At 36.9% G+C, this 17,537-nt stretch overlaps 1 protein-coding gene across 1 annotated transcript in view; it reads left to right on the top strand.

The window, feature by feature from the left end:
* The window catches only part of LOC113410737 (protein mono-ADP-ribosyltransferase PARP14-like), a 52,336-nt gene extending 34,799 nt beyond the window's left edge, over positions 1-17,537 (top strand). The window contains 8 exon segments of the mRNA XM_087955959.1: positions 509-658; positions 1,010-1,072; positions 2,049-2,216; positions 4,887-5,093; positions 5,182-5,790; positions 6,953-7,083; positions 11,573-11,747; positions 12,750-17,537. Of these exon segments, the coding sequence (XP_087812085.1) occupies positions 509-658; positions 1,010-1,072; positions 2,049-2,216; positions 4,887-5,093; positions 5,182-5,790; positions 6,953-7,083; positions 11,573-11,747; positions 12,750-13,036 (1,790 nt within the window). The 3' untranslated portion in view covers positions 13,037-17,537.

Genomic DNA, 17,537 nt, shown 5'->3' with positions numbered 1-17,537 from the left:
GTGACTGGCCCAAAATCACCCAGCTGGCTTTCATGCCTAAGGTAGAACTTGAACTCACAGTCTCCCACTTTGTAGTCTGGTGCCTTAAGCACGAGACCAAACTTACGATGCACAAACTAGAGTAGAATGACTTGTTCAGCAAATCCTTGATGATTATAATGTTTATCTGAGTTATTTCAGCATATGAACGAGCCACAATTTTTTTCCTCTTGGATATCTTAAGATATTCACTGTTCACACTGTTCGTTTATTGATATTGGTGTACATTTAAAAATAAAAATATAACAAAACTTTTTTAAAAAGATGTTCAAGGTATCACTTTTAAGAGTAGCATTTCCCAGATGTGCAGACCTTATTTCCCATAGATATCCCCTCCAAAATATTGATTTTTTAAAAACTGGATCTTGAAATCGGTATTTATATCTTTTACAAAGAATAGGAGGATAGTGCTCAGTCAATGGATATCAGTGCTATAACTCAATAAGAGTGTTTTTTCCCTCAATCACAGGTTCCTTGGGATCCCTTTCTACCTCAGCTTTAGGGAGTAATGAAATGCAGTTTGGATCCGTTACCTTCCAGTCAGTGACAGGAGATATTGTCATGGAAAAGACAGATGTCATTGTGAATGTGACCAATGAAAACTTTACATCAAAAGCAGGTACTGAATTTCAAATAAACATCTTCTGAACATCCTAATAAGCTAAGTGCTGGTTCTTGGCGAGACAAAAACCTATACAAAGTCTGTTTGTATGTGTGTGAATGAATGAATGAGAGGAAGAAATGAAGATTCATTGATTTAAAACTATTTTCTTGTAACCAGAGACAATATTTCAGAGTATTGTGGCTCGATTCTGTTGGATATATTAATGCAGTATCTAATTCAATCCCCACCTCACAAATTCTTAGGAATTTTCTTACTATGAAATGTTTGCAAGAAAGCAAAGGTTGTATTTTAAGTTCATTATTTACTGTGATACATATTCCTCCCCCCTTTTTCACTTCTTTACAGGTGTCTCCAAAGCAATTTTGGAAGCTGCTGGACCTGAAATTGAAGCGGAATGTGCAAGACTTGGTAAGATGCAACAAGAGGTCCCATTCAGTTAGGTAATGGAGGATTTGGGGAATTTCAATTGCCAAATATAGTTTGCGTGTTATTTCTTAGATCATTTAATCATAGTTCTGAATAAATTTGTCAGTACTATTCTGTAAATTGACTGTTGTTGTTGAGTCAAGAAAGACAGGATATAATCAAGCTGTGGATAATTATTTTTAAATCTGACTAGCTTAGGAAAGATGGCACATAACATACTAGCTAGAAGGTTGCAAATGTGGCCTTGCCACGGTCAGTAAATCTAGAGCAGCAGAGGAACATTCAAGAAATACTACTAGACTCCAAACTAACTCTTTCAAGGGTTGCAGCTTCATCTCAAATAGGCCAAGCCTCAACCCCAAAGTCTAGTTTTCTAGCAATATCTCCTGTTGGAATTTATTTTCAGCTCTTTCTTTCTGATCAGCCCATTATTAGACAGAGGTAAAGTTTTAAAAGGATCCTATGGTTCCTTGGAGTTAGATGACAAGGAAAAAAAGATGTTGGTATCAGAATAAGCATTCTGATAGGATCATCTCCAAAATGCCAGATACCTTCCTCAGCTTCTGAGGGTAATTTCCCACCAGAATGCCAGAATATTGATGAAGATGGAGGAGCAAATTTTGGAAACAGTCAGAAACTGCTTATCTAGCTGGCACTTCTGTTGTTATCAGTGTCTTTGACCATCAGTGAGAAAAAGAGAGGAAAACATAAGAATTTTCCTTATATTCTCTGCATGTGCCAAAGGACTCAGTTGAGGGCTACATTTCTACAATTTGACATTAAAAAGAACATTCAATTTTTCTGGCAGTCCAAAACATCTTTGCAGTAGGCAACAAAGGGCAAGCAGTTGTCGGGCGGAGTTTATAGTTGTGCTCTGTTAAGAAATGTATTGATATATACTGTACTTACTATATGCCAAAGACAGTCCATGGAGAAGTTATCATTTTCATTTTTCCAGCCTTGCAGCCTCACAATGGATTTGTAACTACGCAGAATGGCAAACTATCCTGTAAAAAAATTATCCACCTGGCTCCTTGCCCCAGCATCAAAACTCAGGTCTCCAAAGTGCTTCAGGAATGTGAAGCAAAACAGCATGCCTCTGTAGCCTTCCCTGTAATTGGAACAGGTTTGTATTTCTCCCCCAGATAATAATTTGTGCTTTTCTAGAATAAAGTTTTCATTAACGAGGAAACTATGTCCTAAATCCTAGTGACAGTTTCCCAAATTAGCTCACTGTTAGAAAATGTGAACTGTTGCAATGGATTTGCCATGCTAGGCTAGCATCCCATGGATAAGTTCCAGTGTTCTGCTATGTCTGAACATGTCAAAGGAGACGAAATTCCCCTGTATTCCATCCTCAAACTGAAGTAGGATCCATCTCTGATCTTGTTTCTTAATTTCTCCTTCGTGACTTCTGTTCGTTTGCAGGCAGCAGCCCCTGGTATGTTTAGGACTTAGATCAAAGGATCTTAGGAAATAGCAGAGCTGTAGACTATACTTGGAAGTTGAAATAACATTCTAGAAGAAAGCAATGGCAAGCTCTTCATCTATTGCTCTTAAGAAAATTTCATGAAGGTGTCCATGAAGTCTCTTAGGAATTCAAGCTTGACTTGAAAGAGATTTGACTTGACTTTGCGGTTGCCTTCATTCTGCTTTCAGGCTTTTATCTTAGATCCAAAGTCGTGATGGCGAACCTATGGCACAGATGCCACAGGTGGCACGCAAAGCCATTTGTGCCAGCACACGAGCTGCAGGCAAACTTACCTCAGCGCTACAGCTGATTTTCGGCTGGTTTGAGGCCTTTTTCGGCCTCCCAAAGGCTTGAGGAAGGCTTCTGCAGGCTTCCACAAGGGCCGAAATTTAGCCCCATTTCATCATTTCCTGTTTTTCTGAAAAAAACGGAAGTGACAAAATGGAACTAGATTTTAGCCTACAAAGCTTGTAGAAATCTGCAGAAGTCTTCCTCAAGCCTTTAGGAGGCCAAAAAAGGCCTCAAACTGGCCGAAAATCAGCTGTGAGGTGAGTGCAGGTAAGGAGTGGGTGGGTGGATTGCGCGTGCATGCGTAGGGGACGGGGGCGCATTGCCTTCTGGGTGCTGGCACACACAATTTTTGGCACAGGAGCCCAAAAAGGTTAGCCACCACTGATTTACAGTTAATAACTAGGGGGCTATTACTCCTTCTTTTGTGATCTTTTGAACCCATACCCAGCATATCATAGTCAAACTGAGGGAGCAAGAGGAGAAAATGATGATGATACGTTGTGATACAAAGGGGTGACTTGCGTTAGATATGCTGTAGCATCATGATGTCAGTGTTCCAATGAAGTGTGTTATCAAAATTTCTTGTCATTACAAGATTGTTCTGGATCATGTTGCATAACACAGCCTTTTTTGAGAAGCTTAATTGTTGAAAATCAGGTTCATTCTTTACGTGGATAGCACAGCAATACAGCTGCACAAATCCTATATTGTAATTCACTTAACATGTTTAAGAAGCAGTAGGGGACTAAAACTAGCATGGTAAACAAATTCCCAAACAGAGAAGTCCTCGGAGAAGAAAAATGTCCCACAGATTTTGCATTGCAGAGTTTGCAAAAGGGTCTGTTGAATTTGGAGATTCTGCTAGAATAAGAAAAAAATCTGTGCCCAGGATATTGCAGCAGGATCTCCACCTGTTGCATATGTATGTTTGTACAGTGTCAATGCATATATAAAAAGGGTGGATTGGGGATTACAATTCAGATTTCAACAATTTTCCCCAAGTAGATATCCATTTCCCCCACTTCTTTTGAATCCAAACATTCATGATGGTGCAATATATCAAGGTTCTTGGCCACTCATGCTGAAAACCATTAAAACTGAAGTCCCGACTACAAAAGATCTGCCCACTCCCGTAGAATTATGGAGGGGGATTTTTTGAGGGTACTTCCAATTGGGTGGGAGTCAACTGGTGTTTATACCATTTTGGTGAGTATGTTTGAAAAGCTGCGTGCACGTGTAAAAACCCTTAAGCTGTGCTGCCTGGACAGCTGAAAAGCACTGTGCGCAGGTGTGCAGCGTTTGGAAAGTCTTTTTTCCTGTGCCACACAAAGCAGCTGAGGTTGAAAAAGCAGGAAATAAAAGACAGGTAAGAGCCCAGGTGGGTGGGTGGGCCAAACAGCAGCAAACACAGAACCGGTTCTATGTCTGCTGCTCTTCGGAGCTACCAGTTCTATAGAGCCAGGTAGAACCGGTAGCATCCCAACCCTGCTGCCAGTAACTGATCCTTATCAACCTCTCTAAGGGCAAAGTGTGAGAATAGAGAGTTTGTTCTTTGGGCGAGCATCCCTCATCGGGAAATTGTGGCTCAGGAATTCTGGCAGTTGAAGTCCACAGGTCTCAAAATTGCCAAGTTTGGGAGACCCCTGCTCTAAAGGCTACGCTTAACTCCAGTGATGGAAGAAAGGCAAGAAGTAAATTAGAATCACAGTACATACCTATTTTAAAAGAGAGGTAGGCAACATTCTGCTTGACTGATTAATTGCCTGTTATGAAAACACACATGTTGATTTTTAAAAAAATATAAGGGTAATACTATCTAACAAATATTAGCAGCTCACAAGTAAAGAACCAGTTGCCTCCCAAATGTAAGATTCTTGCATATCCTTGAATGACAGCAGGGATGGGGAGAATTGTAGTCTGATATCTGAAGGATCATGGGTTGTCCATCTTTTGAGTCCCTTGTGCTAAGTACTAACAGTTTTGTTAGTAAACTAATTATATTTTGTTGGGTTTTCTCTGTTGTATGTCAAACAGGTCAGGGAAGAAAGAGTCCTGATGAAGCAGCTGAAGAAATTATCAGTGCAGTTGCTGACTTTGCAGGAAAAGGGTCGCTTGGATGCTTGAAACTTGTTAAAGTTGTTGTCTTTCAGCCACATATGCAAAAATCTTTTTCTACCATTTTGGAAAATAAAAAAGGACGGGCATTGCCCACGTCCGAATCTATGTTTTCTAAGTTTAAAGGCAAGTGTGGGGTTCATTTACTGTGAATACAGTTCCATTTTTTCCCCCATTGAGTGTACACTTAACAGAATTTCCCTTTTGCTTATAGGGTTTCTGACTGGTTGGAGGTCACCTGCTAAAAAGAAAAGTGTTATAGCATTGGAGAAGAAGATTGAGACGTCATCATTTGAGATATGTGGCGAAAACAGGAAAAAAGTGGAAGAGGCTGAAGCCTGGCTAAGGAAATTGGTTTTCGAGGAACAGGCAGAAAATCGCATTGTTGATGACTTGATAGACATGTTTTCTGATGTTGAAATCAAGAGACTGAATGATCTCCAGAAAAGATTGCATGTTGCCATTGAACTGAACAAGATGGAGTCTCCTTCTTTTATTTTGTTATCTGGTATCCCCCGGGATGTCCTCACTGCTTTCACAGAAATTCAGGACCTCTTAAAAACACTTAAAGCTGATCAAGAAAGGAAATCTAAGGCAGAATGTGTTAAAGTTTTGGTTGAGTGGCAGTATTGTACAAATGGAGATACCTTTGTAGCTTTTGATATATTTAGTAATCTTGATTTAGAAGATGCTAAAATCAGCAAAAAGAAACAAATTCAGGTCCAAATTCAGGGACAGAACTACACAGCCAACCTGAACAAGATGTATGTTGTAGATAGCCAAGGACAAAGTATGAAAATTAAACGTGTTGGAAAGGATGAAGGTAATGAATCTCTTAAATGATCGGGTTGGAATAGTGGCTAGATTACTGTTACCCAGGATTTAAAAAGTGCAAATGGGGCAGGGCACAGATTCAAGATAGGTGAATGTATATATATATCACAAGGAAATTTTTTTAAAAAAGTGAACAGACCATTTGTACGATTGGCATCAAAACGTGACTGTCAATTTGATACTGGATGTGCAAGGCTTATTCATGTGTAGAGCAGGTGTTCCATCTATTCATTTCCCAGCAAGAATTTTAGGCTTGTTTTCACTTTTTGGTAGAAATTGGCAGTACAGGAATCCTTTCCCCAAAGTGAAGGAAGCAATAAGAATAAGTTGATACAAGGCTTGTGACTTCCATTGGGTCTAGAAACATACTTCTTGCTCATATCAGGCTTCCTTCCCCATCTGCATTCGAGGGTTTTTAACTCTTTCTTCAAAAAGAATAAGAATAAATAGGAGGAGGATTTGTCTTCCAGACTCTAGAATCGTCTTTATTTCTGAGAAAGTATTTTATTGTAAGCATTTTAGGTATATTTGTAGTATTTAAAAATGGGGACAGGAAGTCATGGCGGAGAGTACCTCTATCGGAGTAGATAGTTGTTGAGTATGCCTTTTGAAATTGAACAAGTCCCCTAATATAGCCAGTTTCTGAAAAAAATATCTGTAATGTTTGGAAAAATATAAATTATTTAAATTGATCAGTATTTTAAGGACCAAAAACAATTTCTTACCCTAGAAATTGCTCTTGAAATACCCCAGAAGCACTCTAAAAACATTTGCAATTTGTAAATTGTTCTACTGAGCAGAACAAACTTCCAGGTTTACCGATAAGTAGAAAGAAAGGGAAAGTGGTCAGTTATTGGAAGAAAAGAGTAAAAAGAAATGTGTTTTATGAGAACAAAATGAAAAGATGGAAATAGTTGTTTGGAAATAACACTTAAGACTCATGTTACTTAGTTTGTGGGTGCTGACGAGACAGTAATGATGAAAGAAAGTTATCCTATGCAAAGATGACAAACTACGGTGAAGATTTTAACAATACATGTAATGTTTAGCACAAGGGGAGATAATTGCAAATTCCATTGATTCCAAATGTATGCACAGTTCTATTTTCTGGTGGGTTATGTGACTACTTTAACAAAATGTTTATTTTGCAGGCTTTCCTGAACAGTGGGAAGATATGAAAGGAAGCCATGCCAAATTGGTTCCACTGCAGCCTGCAGGAGGAGAATATAAGGATGTTGAAAAAATATTCCGGATTGGCTGCCCTACATTCACAATTGAAAAGGTGACATTTGATCTGAGTTTAAGGAAGTAAATAAACCCAACACCCTTTCTTTCTCCTATTTTACCCAGAAGAACAACCCTGTAAGAGTTGGATTTATCTGAGAGAGAGTGACTGGCCCAAAGCCAGCCAGCTGAAAAGGGCCACTTTTGTGTTCCACAACTTTACAACCGGTAGAACACCAGCGGGTTTCTGTTTTGAGTTCTTGAGTGATATTGAGCATCAGTGACTGGCTGCAAGATTGACTCAAGAGTTGGTAATACCTTCCCATGGGAAAAGAATTATGTAGAATAATGTGTAATATCCTGAAAGTGAGAATATTCAGATACACCCTGTATTTATATCACTGTAGTGTAAAAGAGAGAAAGAAGAGAAGAGATAGAACAACTAGGAAATACATAACTGAGTTGAAGTTAATGTCCATTCGCCTTCACAATTTTACAATCTAAAAAATAAAGCCTTTATTCTGGAGGTCAGGAGCTAACAATAACAGTTATACCACTCTGTTGGTGCTTTTCAGCCCTCTGTAGGTGATTTACAGAGTCAGCATATTGCCCCCAACAATCTGGGTCCTCATTTTACCAACCTCAGAAGGATGGAAGGCTGAGTCAACCTTGATCCCATCAGGACCGAACTTGAAGCTGTGGGCAGAGTTAGCCTGCATTATTGCACTTCAACCACTGTGCCACCAGGCCTCCTTAGTTTGGACTCTGCATTGCATTAGACTGTTGGACTCCTCTCCGTGTTCTTTGTCTGCTACATCTGACCTGTGAATGGGTCATAAAGCTTAAGAGCCCTTGCTGACACATTCTTTCTCCACCATCAAATAATGACTTCTGATCATAAAGTACCCCAATATTGACCATTGATACTGATGCTGCTGTCTTAGTAATTCCATCTTCTGTACTTTCAAATGGTGGGCGTAATAAACCTAGATCTACAGTGGTTGCTTTGGCTATACATTTGGCCCATTTTTATTTTAGCAATAGTAAAAGTATTCCAAAAGGAATATGATTTTCTGAATCTTGCTGCTCTGATGTTCGTGAGGAGCACTTTCTGAAGTTCTTAAGCAGATATGGTAGCAGTGATGTCACTGGCCTTTCCATAATCCAAAATAAGCCATCAGAGAAATTGTATTTACAGCTAGCCCTCAACTTACGACAACAATTGAGCCCAAAATATATGTCGCTAAGCTAAACATATTAAGTGAGCTTTGCCCGTGTTACAAGCTTTATTGCCACAGTTAGTAAGTGAATCATTGCAGTTGTTAAATTAGTAACATGGTTTTTTTTTTTTTAAACAAATTTTATTAGTTTTTGAAGACAAACAAAACATAAACCTTGTACACATTAAACCTCTTTCCCTTGTAAATTTTTACAAGGCAGATAATACAATATTTTATACAGTGTGATTTTAATATATCCCATTTCTACTTAAATATCTTTTAAACACTCTCATTTCTTCTCATTAAATTTAATCATCATATTCATATTTTTCTCTGTCTTGTTTGCAATTATTCTCCTCCCGCTTTCCTCCAAGGTTTTATTAAATCTCACATAGACATAGACACACAAAACACATAAAGTAAAACTTCTTTTTCAAAAAAGTAGCTTGGCCCCGGATTACCACTCTTTGTATGGACTTCAATTAAATTCATATTCATCTTATATGCCATTACCTATCTTAATTACCATTCTGTAATTTCTTTATAACTTCTCCCCGCTTTCCTCTCTTCTTAATTCTATTTTGTTTATTAACTTAATTTAAATCATTATATTTCTATCCTTTGTCCATTGTTTTCCAATTGTCTATATATTTCATTCCCCATAGTAAAATAAAAGAATTTCTCCTGAAATCACAAATCAAAGTATGATGCCTTTCCATCGCACCTCTAAATTAACATTTAAGGTAACTCCAAATTCCCTATCTGATTCTGCTTAATACATACTACTTACAAAAAGAAAATAGTGAATCCATAACATAATTAAATATGTCATTAAACATTAAATCTCATAACATTCCAATTATCTATTTCAAAAGCAAGTATTACAATAATATATTCATACTAACATCCACACAATAGTCAATTAAAATCTATATTTAAACTAAATATTTTAGACCTTCCTTTTAATATTTTATTAAATCTTAAATTCTACCATTATTAAACCTTTAATATTTTAGTCTTTACTCAAATCTTATAAAATTATAATTTTCTATTTCTAATACAAATACTACAATACTATCATATGTACCTTGCAGAATCCTTTTAAAACAAAATTATATTACCCTTTATCCCTAAAAAACCATTTCTTTTTCACATCTTGTTTGATACCCTTGTGGCCTTTTTCCCCCTTCTTCCTCCCTGTCTTATCCCATCTGGTCTTTTTACCCCCCTTAACTTCCCCTCTCTGTTGTATTTCTCTTTCCTTTTGCTTTCTAGCCTTATATTGATTTTGCATCTTATTTTTCTCTTTCTTAGATATTTTTTTAAGTCTTATATCCTTTTTTCCCCCTTTCTTTCTCCTTCCTTTCTTAAGCACCTCTATGGGTTCATTAAAGATGGCTTCTTCTTCTTCTTCTTCCATCAATTGTTGTATTTGCTGATAAGTAGCAAGCGGCATTTCTAAAAAGCAAAAAATTTCTCCCACATCGTCTTTCTTTATTTTGCCATATTCCTCTCTCAGTTCATCAGCAGATAAAGTCATTGTAAATCCTCTTCTTCTTCTTAAAACAGCCAAAGATATTTCCAAGCTTAAAGCAAATCCCAAAGTCCCAAAGTCACCAAACAATCCAAACAAAGCACAAAGTTCTTCCCTTCTTCCTGGGTTAAAATCAGTTGCAAAGGGAGAAAAAGAAAACCAGTCTGTATTACAGTAACTTCCAATCTCTAAAATCTTCCAGGCATCTCCTTCAACAAAATCTTAGTATAAATTTTCCTTTTGTCCTCTCCCTTCCCATTTATAACAAGAAGGTTTAGATTTTTACCTTTTATAGAATAGTAGTATTTTCAGCATTCATTTGTTAATTCCATGTGGAAGGAGAGTAAACTTTCACTTGAAAACACTTTCACTCGCCGCTTGCCAATCTCTTCTGGAAACAAAGTATCTTTCAAACAAAAAACCAAATCTTAGATTTCAGGGTATTAAATATATCTTCTAATCCCAGTTCAGCCAAAAAACTTTCGCTTCAAAAATTTCTCCTTCTTCCTCCAGCACGATCTTGTCCAGTTGCTGGCTTCTTTGTGGCGGCCATTGCTGACCGCCGCTGGACTGACTTGAGAAAAGGAGGTTATGCCGGGTGGGGAAGGGGTCTGCGAACACCCCAACCCCTTGTCCGGATCCTCCCTATCTTCGGTTGCCTCTACGGGGCAACCTTATCCTCCGGACCCGTCTGGGTCGGAGGAACCAAGAGCGGCTAGCACGGCGGGGATCGCAGAGATCGCGAAACCCCGCCGCCTCCGAAGCCGACAAACCGGAAGTTCCCAGTAACATGGTGAATCTGGCTTCCCCATTCATTTTTCTTAGAAAGTTGCAAAAGTTGATCACATGACCCCAGGACACGGGAACCATCATAAATATGAATCGGTTGCCAAGCATCTGAAATTTGATCTTGTGATCACGGGGATGCTGAAATCGTCGGAAGTGTGAAAAATGATAAGTCACTTTTTTCAGTGCAGTTGTAACTTTGAATGGTCACTAAATGAACTGTTGTAAGTCGAGGACTACCTGTATTTAACCTGTAGTGAACTACTGAGGATATTAGGCATACAGCTTGTGAATTTTTTAATGACTTTTATACCGTGTTTCTCATATAATAAGGCCGGTCTTATTTTTTTTTGAGCCCCGAAAAAATGGCTAGGCCATCTTTTCGGGGGTGACTTAATTCCCCCCCCTTGCATCTTCGGGCAGGTGGGTGGCGACGGCTTGGATGTTGACCTCGACGTTGGTGGGGCACTTCGTATCGGGGTCAATGCAAGCAGCACCATATCCGGGTGTGCAACAAAAGTACTTCCTAACAGCAAGCCCCCCCCGCCATCCCCCCCCCCCATTTCGCATGTTTTAATATAGGCCTTAATTTGGGGGGAGGGGCTTAATTTCATTTCATGCCTATAAAACATGCTGGGACTTCCTATTGGGGGAGGCCGTATTGTTGGAGGAACAGGGTAGATACATTGTTTTTTGTACAAGTTTTTGTAATTTTAACAAATACAATGGTGATATGGGCAGTTAATTTAATAAATAAATAAATAATAATAAAAAAATGGTCCCACACTTCTTGAATAAAGGCAGTGTAGGGGACAACAGAGCCTGTAGTAACACATAAGAGACTCTCCTTGCCAATTCTCCATTGTGACCTTTCTTAGACGGTTTATTTCTAATCTCAGCATAATCAGCAAGGGAGAATGATAAAACTCACGGGAGATGAATATAGATATTGTATGGTGGGATACTGGTAAATGAATAATAACATTTTACATTTGCAATCTTTGTAGATTGAAAGGGTACAGAATCCTTACCTCTGGCAAGCCTATCAAGTCAAGAAAAAGCAAATAGAGACAAAAAATGGCCATGAAAACAATGAGAAGGTCCTTTTCCATGGGACTCCCCATGACACGCTGGTACCAATTTATCAGAATGGCTTTAACCGCAGTTATGCTGGAAAGAATGGTAAGATGATTCCAAGCAGATGTCAGGGAATATGACATAAAGCATTGTTTCAAAAATATATAAAGATCTTTAAGAAGCAGCCAAACAGCATCCCCTTCCTTCCCCCTCCCTTCCAGACACAGCTTGCAAGGTTTAGTGAAGAATCTGGCTTGGCTTTTTGTTTTTTGTTTAATTCCTATAGAACAAAAAAATTCCTGTGTTGAAAGGAATACACTGTCAAAAGAAAAGTAGAGATTAAGTCCTAAGAAAAGAGCTCTATACTGTCACATCCTCCTTTAAAGGACAACAAAAAGATTTCTGTCTTATTATAAAACAGCATTTAGAATCAAAGTGGCTGATACCATGATAAAATAGATACTTTGTGAAAGTATTAAAACTGTCATAAGAGAAAAACACTACAAAGATCTGCAAACTCTTAGGCCCACTGGGTTGGTTTGAGTGACCCCTTTCTGGCAGCTGTGCAGATTCAACACACAGAGGGACTCACATGATCAGCTGCATTTGCACACCAGCTAACATGGTGAGAAGAGTGCATACGCAGAGTTTTATTTTCTCTGGGGCGAATTTTGGATCCATCAGGTTTACAGCTCAGGGGCAAAAATAGTATTCCTTTTCTGTTCTCTGAGTCAGTAGGATTGTGGCTGTTGAATGCATGGCATCTCATTCTGCTCAGTGGATGGATTGGATGGCACCAAGATCTTTTTTCAGTGTTGAGGAGAATGGAAAAACTAGGCTGTCATGTTTTTATTTTTCATGAAAATGGTAGTGGTGACAACTCAGTTTTAATAACTCCTTGCTTACAATGTTCTGTTCGCTCTTCCTAAAATGAGGTTTCAGATTCCTTTCCATCAATGTGGTGTGACTAAATAAGCCACACAATTGGTGGCTGTTTTTAGAAATATAACTGGCTAGATAACCTTAAAATTCATCACTCAAAGCTGAAGTACCGATAGAGGTGCTTTCAATATCTTTTAATGTTTTCAACCTTTTTTCTTGTTTCAGCTGCAATGATTGGTAATGGGACCTATTTTGCCGTCAACTCAAACTATTCGGCAATGGACACGTATTCCACTCCAGATCAAAATGGCAGAAAATATATGTACGTTGCCCGTGTTCTGACCGGAGATTATTGCATTGGAAGATCAGGACAGATTACACCACCATCCAAAAATAATGATGCATTTGACTTATATGACAGTGTAACTGACAACATGAATCAACCATCAATGTTTGTTATCTTTCATGATGTCCAGGCTTATCCAGAATATCTAATTACTTTTAGAAGATAAGTTAACAGGCAAAAGATGATTTATTTCCCTTTCTTCTCACATTAAAAGCAATGAACCTTTTTAAAATACTTGTCACTTTAGTTCCTCTCTAGAGCAGCAAAGACTAAAATAAGAATAAAATCCACTAGAGATCAGAAAATGATATTCAGGAGAGAGGGGAGAGGGTAGAATATGAAGGCTTTCTGGACAGAGAATCTGCTTAAAAGAAAGGGTAGAACTAAGCATTGCAACCTTGTAAATACAATGAAGATATATAGATAATCCTCGACTTAAGGAATAGTTTGAAGTCTACTTAACTCACGCTAATCAGATGTTCTTCCTTTCAGTTTCAATGAAAGTCATTTTGCACACCAAATGAAAGAAAACAATGGGTGTTTTTTCTAGGTGAGACACTGATGCTTGAAACTGCCAAATCAGGGTTTTCTCTTAATTATTTTTTCTGGTGGTTCTACCCATTCTTCCTAATTCTGAACTTTGCTATCATGTCATTTTTTCCTGTCCTCCGCTGATTTATCTATATATTCTAGAAGCATTCGGCACCTATTTCTGCATGCTCAAAAACTGCTTTTCCCTTTCGTTATAAGCCAAGTTATGAACAAGATTTTTTTAATTATTTCTGGAAAATTGGTTAGCAACACCTATCAATCAAATATGCCTACTATTGCTTGACAAGGTAGTAAGAAATCAACACTCAACTGTAAAGCTGAGAAAGCTTGTACCAGTTTCCATTTCATCCTTAATCTAAATTGTTTACGGTATGCAGAAGAGAACAGCTTGTGAGAAATTTTACTATCAAATGGTGTTAAAATAAAAGCCACTTGTGCTTTATGATATTGTGTCACGCTGAAAAACAGTGGATTCACACTACAGCACAAATTGATTATTTCAGTTGTAGAAAGCTAGTGGCCTTTTTGAAAGGACTTGGAGCTCATAAAGTAGCCATAGAACAACTTTAGTTGTTTTCGGACATTGCCAGAAAGAGCCACATCTACCTGATGAACTTCACAAGTCAGAAAGTAGCTAAAAAGAGTCAGAAAAGTCAATTTCCCCATAAATTGTATCATATACGCACATCTTATCGATATCTATATTTGGATTACATTCAAATAAATTTATCCTATTCTTTTTTTATACCTTATAATACACAATCTATCTTTGGTCTAGCCATTAATACCAAGAATTCCAGTTGTTACAATATATTGAAGAATCTTTGTTTTTTAGGGCTAGGGTTAGTTTGTCCATTTCTGCACAATCTGAAATTTTCTGGATGATCATCTGTTCTGTAGGTATGTGAGGTAATTTGCAGCACTGAGCAAACGCTAGCCTGGCCGCTGTTAAGATATGTATTATTAAATACTTCATTTTTTTTGGTAACTGTTTGTCAAAAATCCCTAATAGGAAGGACTCTGGTTTATATTCAATTTGTTCTTTGGTTATCTCCTCTAGCCATTTTCTAACTCTTTGCCAATATTTCTGAGTTTCCTTACATGACTACCACATATGGAAAAAGGTTCCATCTATACTTTTACATTTCCAGCATTTTGGACTCGTGTTGGGGTGCATCTTCACCAACCTCGAAGGGGGAAGGTGCCATCTGTAAAACATTTTTTATGTGTTTTCTTTATAAGCTGCCGATTTTGTGATCTTATTGTTTCTGTTCCAAATCTTTTCCCATTCTGTTAATGTAATACTCCGTCCGACATTCCTGCTCCAAGCTATCATATTTCCTTTGACTATCTCTTGTTCTAGTTCTACTTCCAGTAAGTATTTGTAAAATTTAGTTATTTTTTTTTGTTTGATCCTAATAAAATTTTATCTAAGTGCTGCAGTTTGTTATAAATTCCGAAATCCTTATTATCTTGTTTATATCTACTATGGATTTGGAGATATACCCACTGATCGATTTTAAATCCTCTCTCTTGTAGTTCTTGTCTTGTTTTCAATTTTCCTTGTAAATCTAATAAGTCTTTGTATTTGATCATTTTTGTAATGTCCAAATTATTGTGATGAACCATTGCCTCCATTGTCGATAGCCAAATCGGTACTTTTAAATAATGTTTTTTCCGTACTTTTTTCCAGTTGGTTAATAGTGAATCTCTAATTAGGTGTCTATGGAAATATGACTGATTGGGTTTCCCCACTTCCCATAAGAAGGCGTGCCAACCTCTCTGCAGATCGTGGCCTTCTAATATTAGCGTTCTTTTGTTAAGTAAGTTCACCCAGTCTTTTAACCATAATAAAGTAGCTGCCATATAATATAATTCCCAATTTGGAAGTGCTAATCCCCCTCTACTCTTCAGATCCTGTAATGCCTTTACGTTGATTCCAGGTTTCTTTCCTTGCCAAATGAATTTAAGTGTTATCTTATTCAGTTCTTCAAAAAAAATTTATGCAATTTAATTGGAATTGTCTGAAATAGGTATAAGAATTTTGGTAAAATGTTCATTTTGATAGAAGCAATCCTGCCCAATAGTGAAAGTTGCAACCTGCTCCATGATTCTAAATCTTTCTTTACTTGTTGCAACAATTTATCATAGTTATTCTCTTTAAGTGTTTTACATTGCGGTGTTGGCCATATTCCTAAATATTTAACTTTCTTTGTTACCTGTATTCCCATACTTACCTCTAATTCTTTTTTCTGGTCTTCTGTTAAGTTTTTGGTCATTAATTTTGTTTTTTTTCTGTTGATTTTAAGTCCTGCTACTGCGCCGAATTGTTCTAGTTCTTTTATCAATTTATATCCTTTTTCTATTGGTTCCTCCAAAAAGAAACCATATCATCGGCAAACGCTTGCAATTTGTATTCTTCTGTTTTAATCTTCAATCCTTTAATTTCAGGATTTTGCCTAATACGAGTTAAGAGTGTTTCTAGAGTGAATATAAAGAGAAGAGGTGAAAGAGGGCAGCCCTAACTCCTTTTTCTATTTTTATTGGACCGGTGTGTTCCCCATTTATTAAGATATTAGCCTGCTGTGTATCGTAATTTGTTATGATATTTTCGAATTTGGTACCTAGATTCATATTATAAATTTTTTGAATTAAGAAATGCCAATTTAAATTGTCGAATGCCTTTTCTGCGTCTAAAAAAAATAAGTGTGGATTGTTTCTCAGGGTGGGCTTCATAAAATCTAAGACATCTATTACTGTTCTTAAATTATTCTTTGTCTAGTCGGGAGGAATCCATTTTGGTCTTCATGTATGTATAGATTTAAAACTTGTTTTAGTCTATTGGCTATAGTGGAGGAGAATATTTTATAATCAGTGTTTAGAAGTGAAATTGGTCTGTAGTTGTTAATATATCTGTGGTCAGCTTCCTCCTTCGGGATCAGCGAAATCAGTGCTCCCCTCCACGAGTCTGGCATCTTAGCTGCCAATAATACCTCATTAAACACTTCCATCATCAGTGGTCCAATTAATTCCGTTATTGCTTTATATAATTCTGCCGGGATCCCATCAGGCCCTGGGGTTTTATTATTACTTTGATTCTCTATTCAATTCGGACCATGTAATGTCTTTATTTAATAATTCTTTCCATTCATCTCCAACTATTTTGTCTTTCGTTTCCTCTAAGTAATTTCTTATTTTATCCTCATTAACTTCTTTTTTATATAACTTTTCAAAATATTTGTGAATAATGTCTTTTCTTTTCTATCTCATGTTGTAAGTCGCCCTTCTCATCTATTAACTGGTATATCAATCTCTTTCCTTTTTTAAGTTTATAAGATAGCCATCTTCCTGGTTTATTTGCATATTCAAAATAAATTTGTTTAGTCATTTTCCAATTTATTTCCATTTTTTTCTTGTTCCATTAAGTTCAATTTATGTTTAGTTGTTATTAACTGATTTTGTACTCTTTGATTTTTGGGTGTTTTTTGTAATTGGATTTCTAATTCCTTAATTTGTTGTTGTAATTTATTTTGTTGAGCATATTTTCTTTTATTTCTCATGGCATTATAAGAGATTGTTATTCCTCTTATAACTGCCTCCAATGTGTCCCAGATATTTTGTTTCGAGGTTGCATCATTATCATTTTCCTTTAAGGAATAATTTAGTTCCTCTTTAAGCTTATTGATATACTCTTCTTCTCTTATTAGTTGAGTGTTTAATGTCCATCTTTTCTTTGGTTTTTTTCTGCCTTTCCAAATTATTTGAATTGGGTTGTTGTGATCGGCCCATTCGTTTGGTAAAATTTCGATTCCTTTTATTTCATTTGCAGTTTCCCCATTCATCCAGGCCATATCTATTCTTGTCCATATTTTGTGTGGGTTAGAGTAATATGTAAATTGTTTTTCTTCTGGGTTTAATCTTCTCTATAAGATCTTACAAACTGTCGAAAAAGAAAATGTTTTTAAGTATTCACCTTCCCCCTTTTCCTTTCCTTTCTTTTTCCTTTCCTTTCGTGCTTCTTTCTTTTTTTCTTGCTTTTCTCTGGTTTTGTCATTTGTGTATATGTTGTAGATTTGTTTTTTTAATTGTAAAATTAATAAAATTTGTTTTTTTTT

The sequence above is a fragment of the Notechis scutatus genome, chromosome 1, assembly GCF_049901735.1.
Source record: "Notechis scutatus isolate UNSWTSFEM ecotype Mainland chromosome 1, rNotScu1.2, whole genome shotgun sequence".
Taxonomy (NCBI): domain Eukaryota; kingdom Metazoa; phylum Chordata; class Lepidosauria; order Squamata; family Elapidae; genus Notechis; species Notechis scutatus.
The sequence above is the reverse complement of the archived record's forward strand: the minus strand, read 5'-3'. Positions and strand labels throughout refer to the sequence as shown.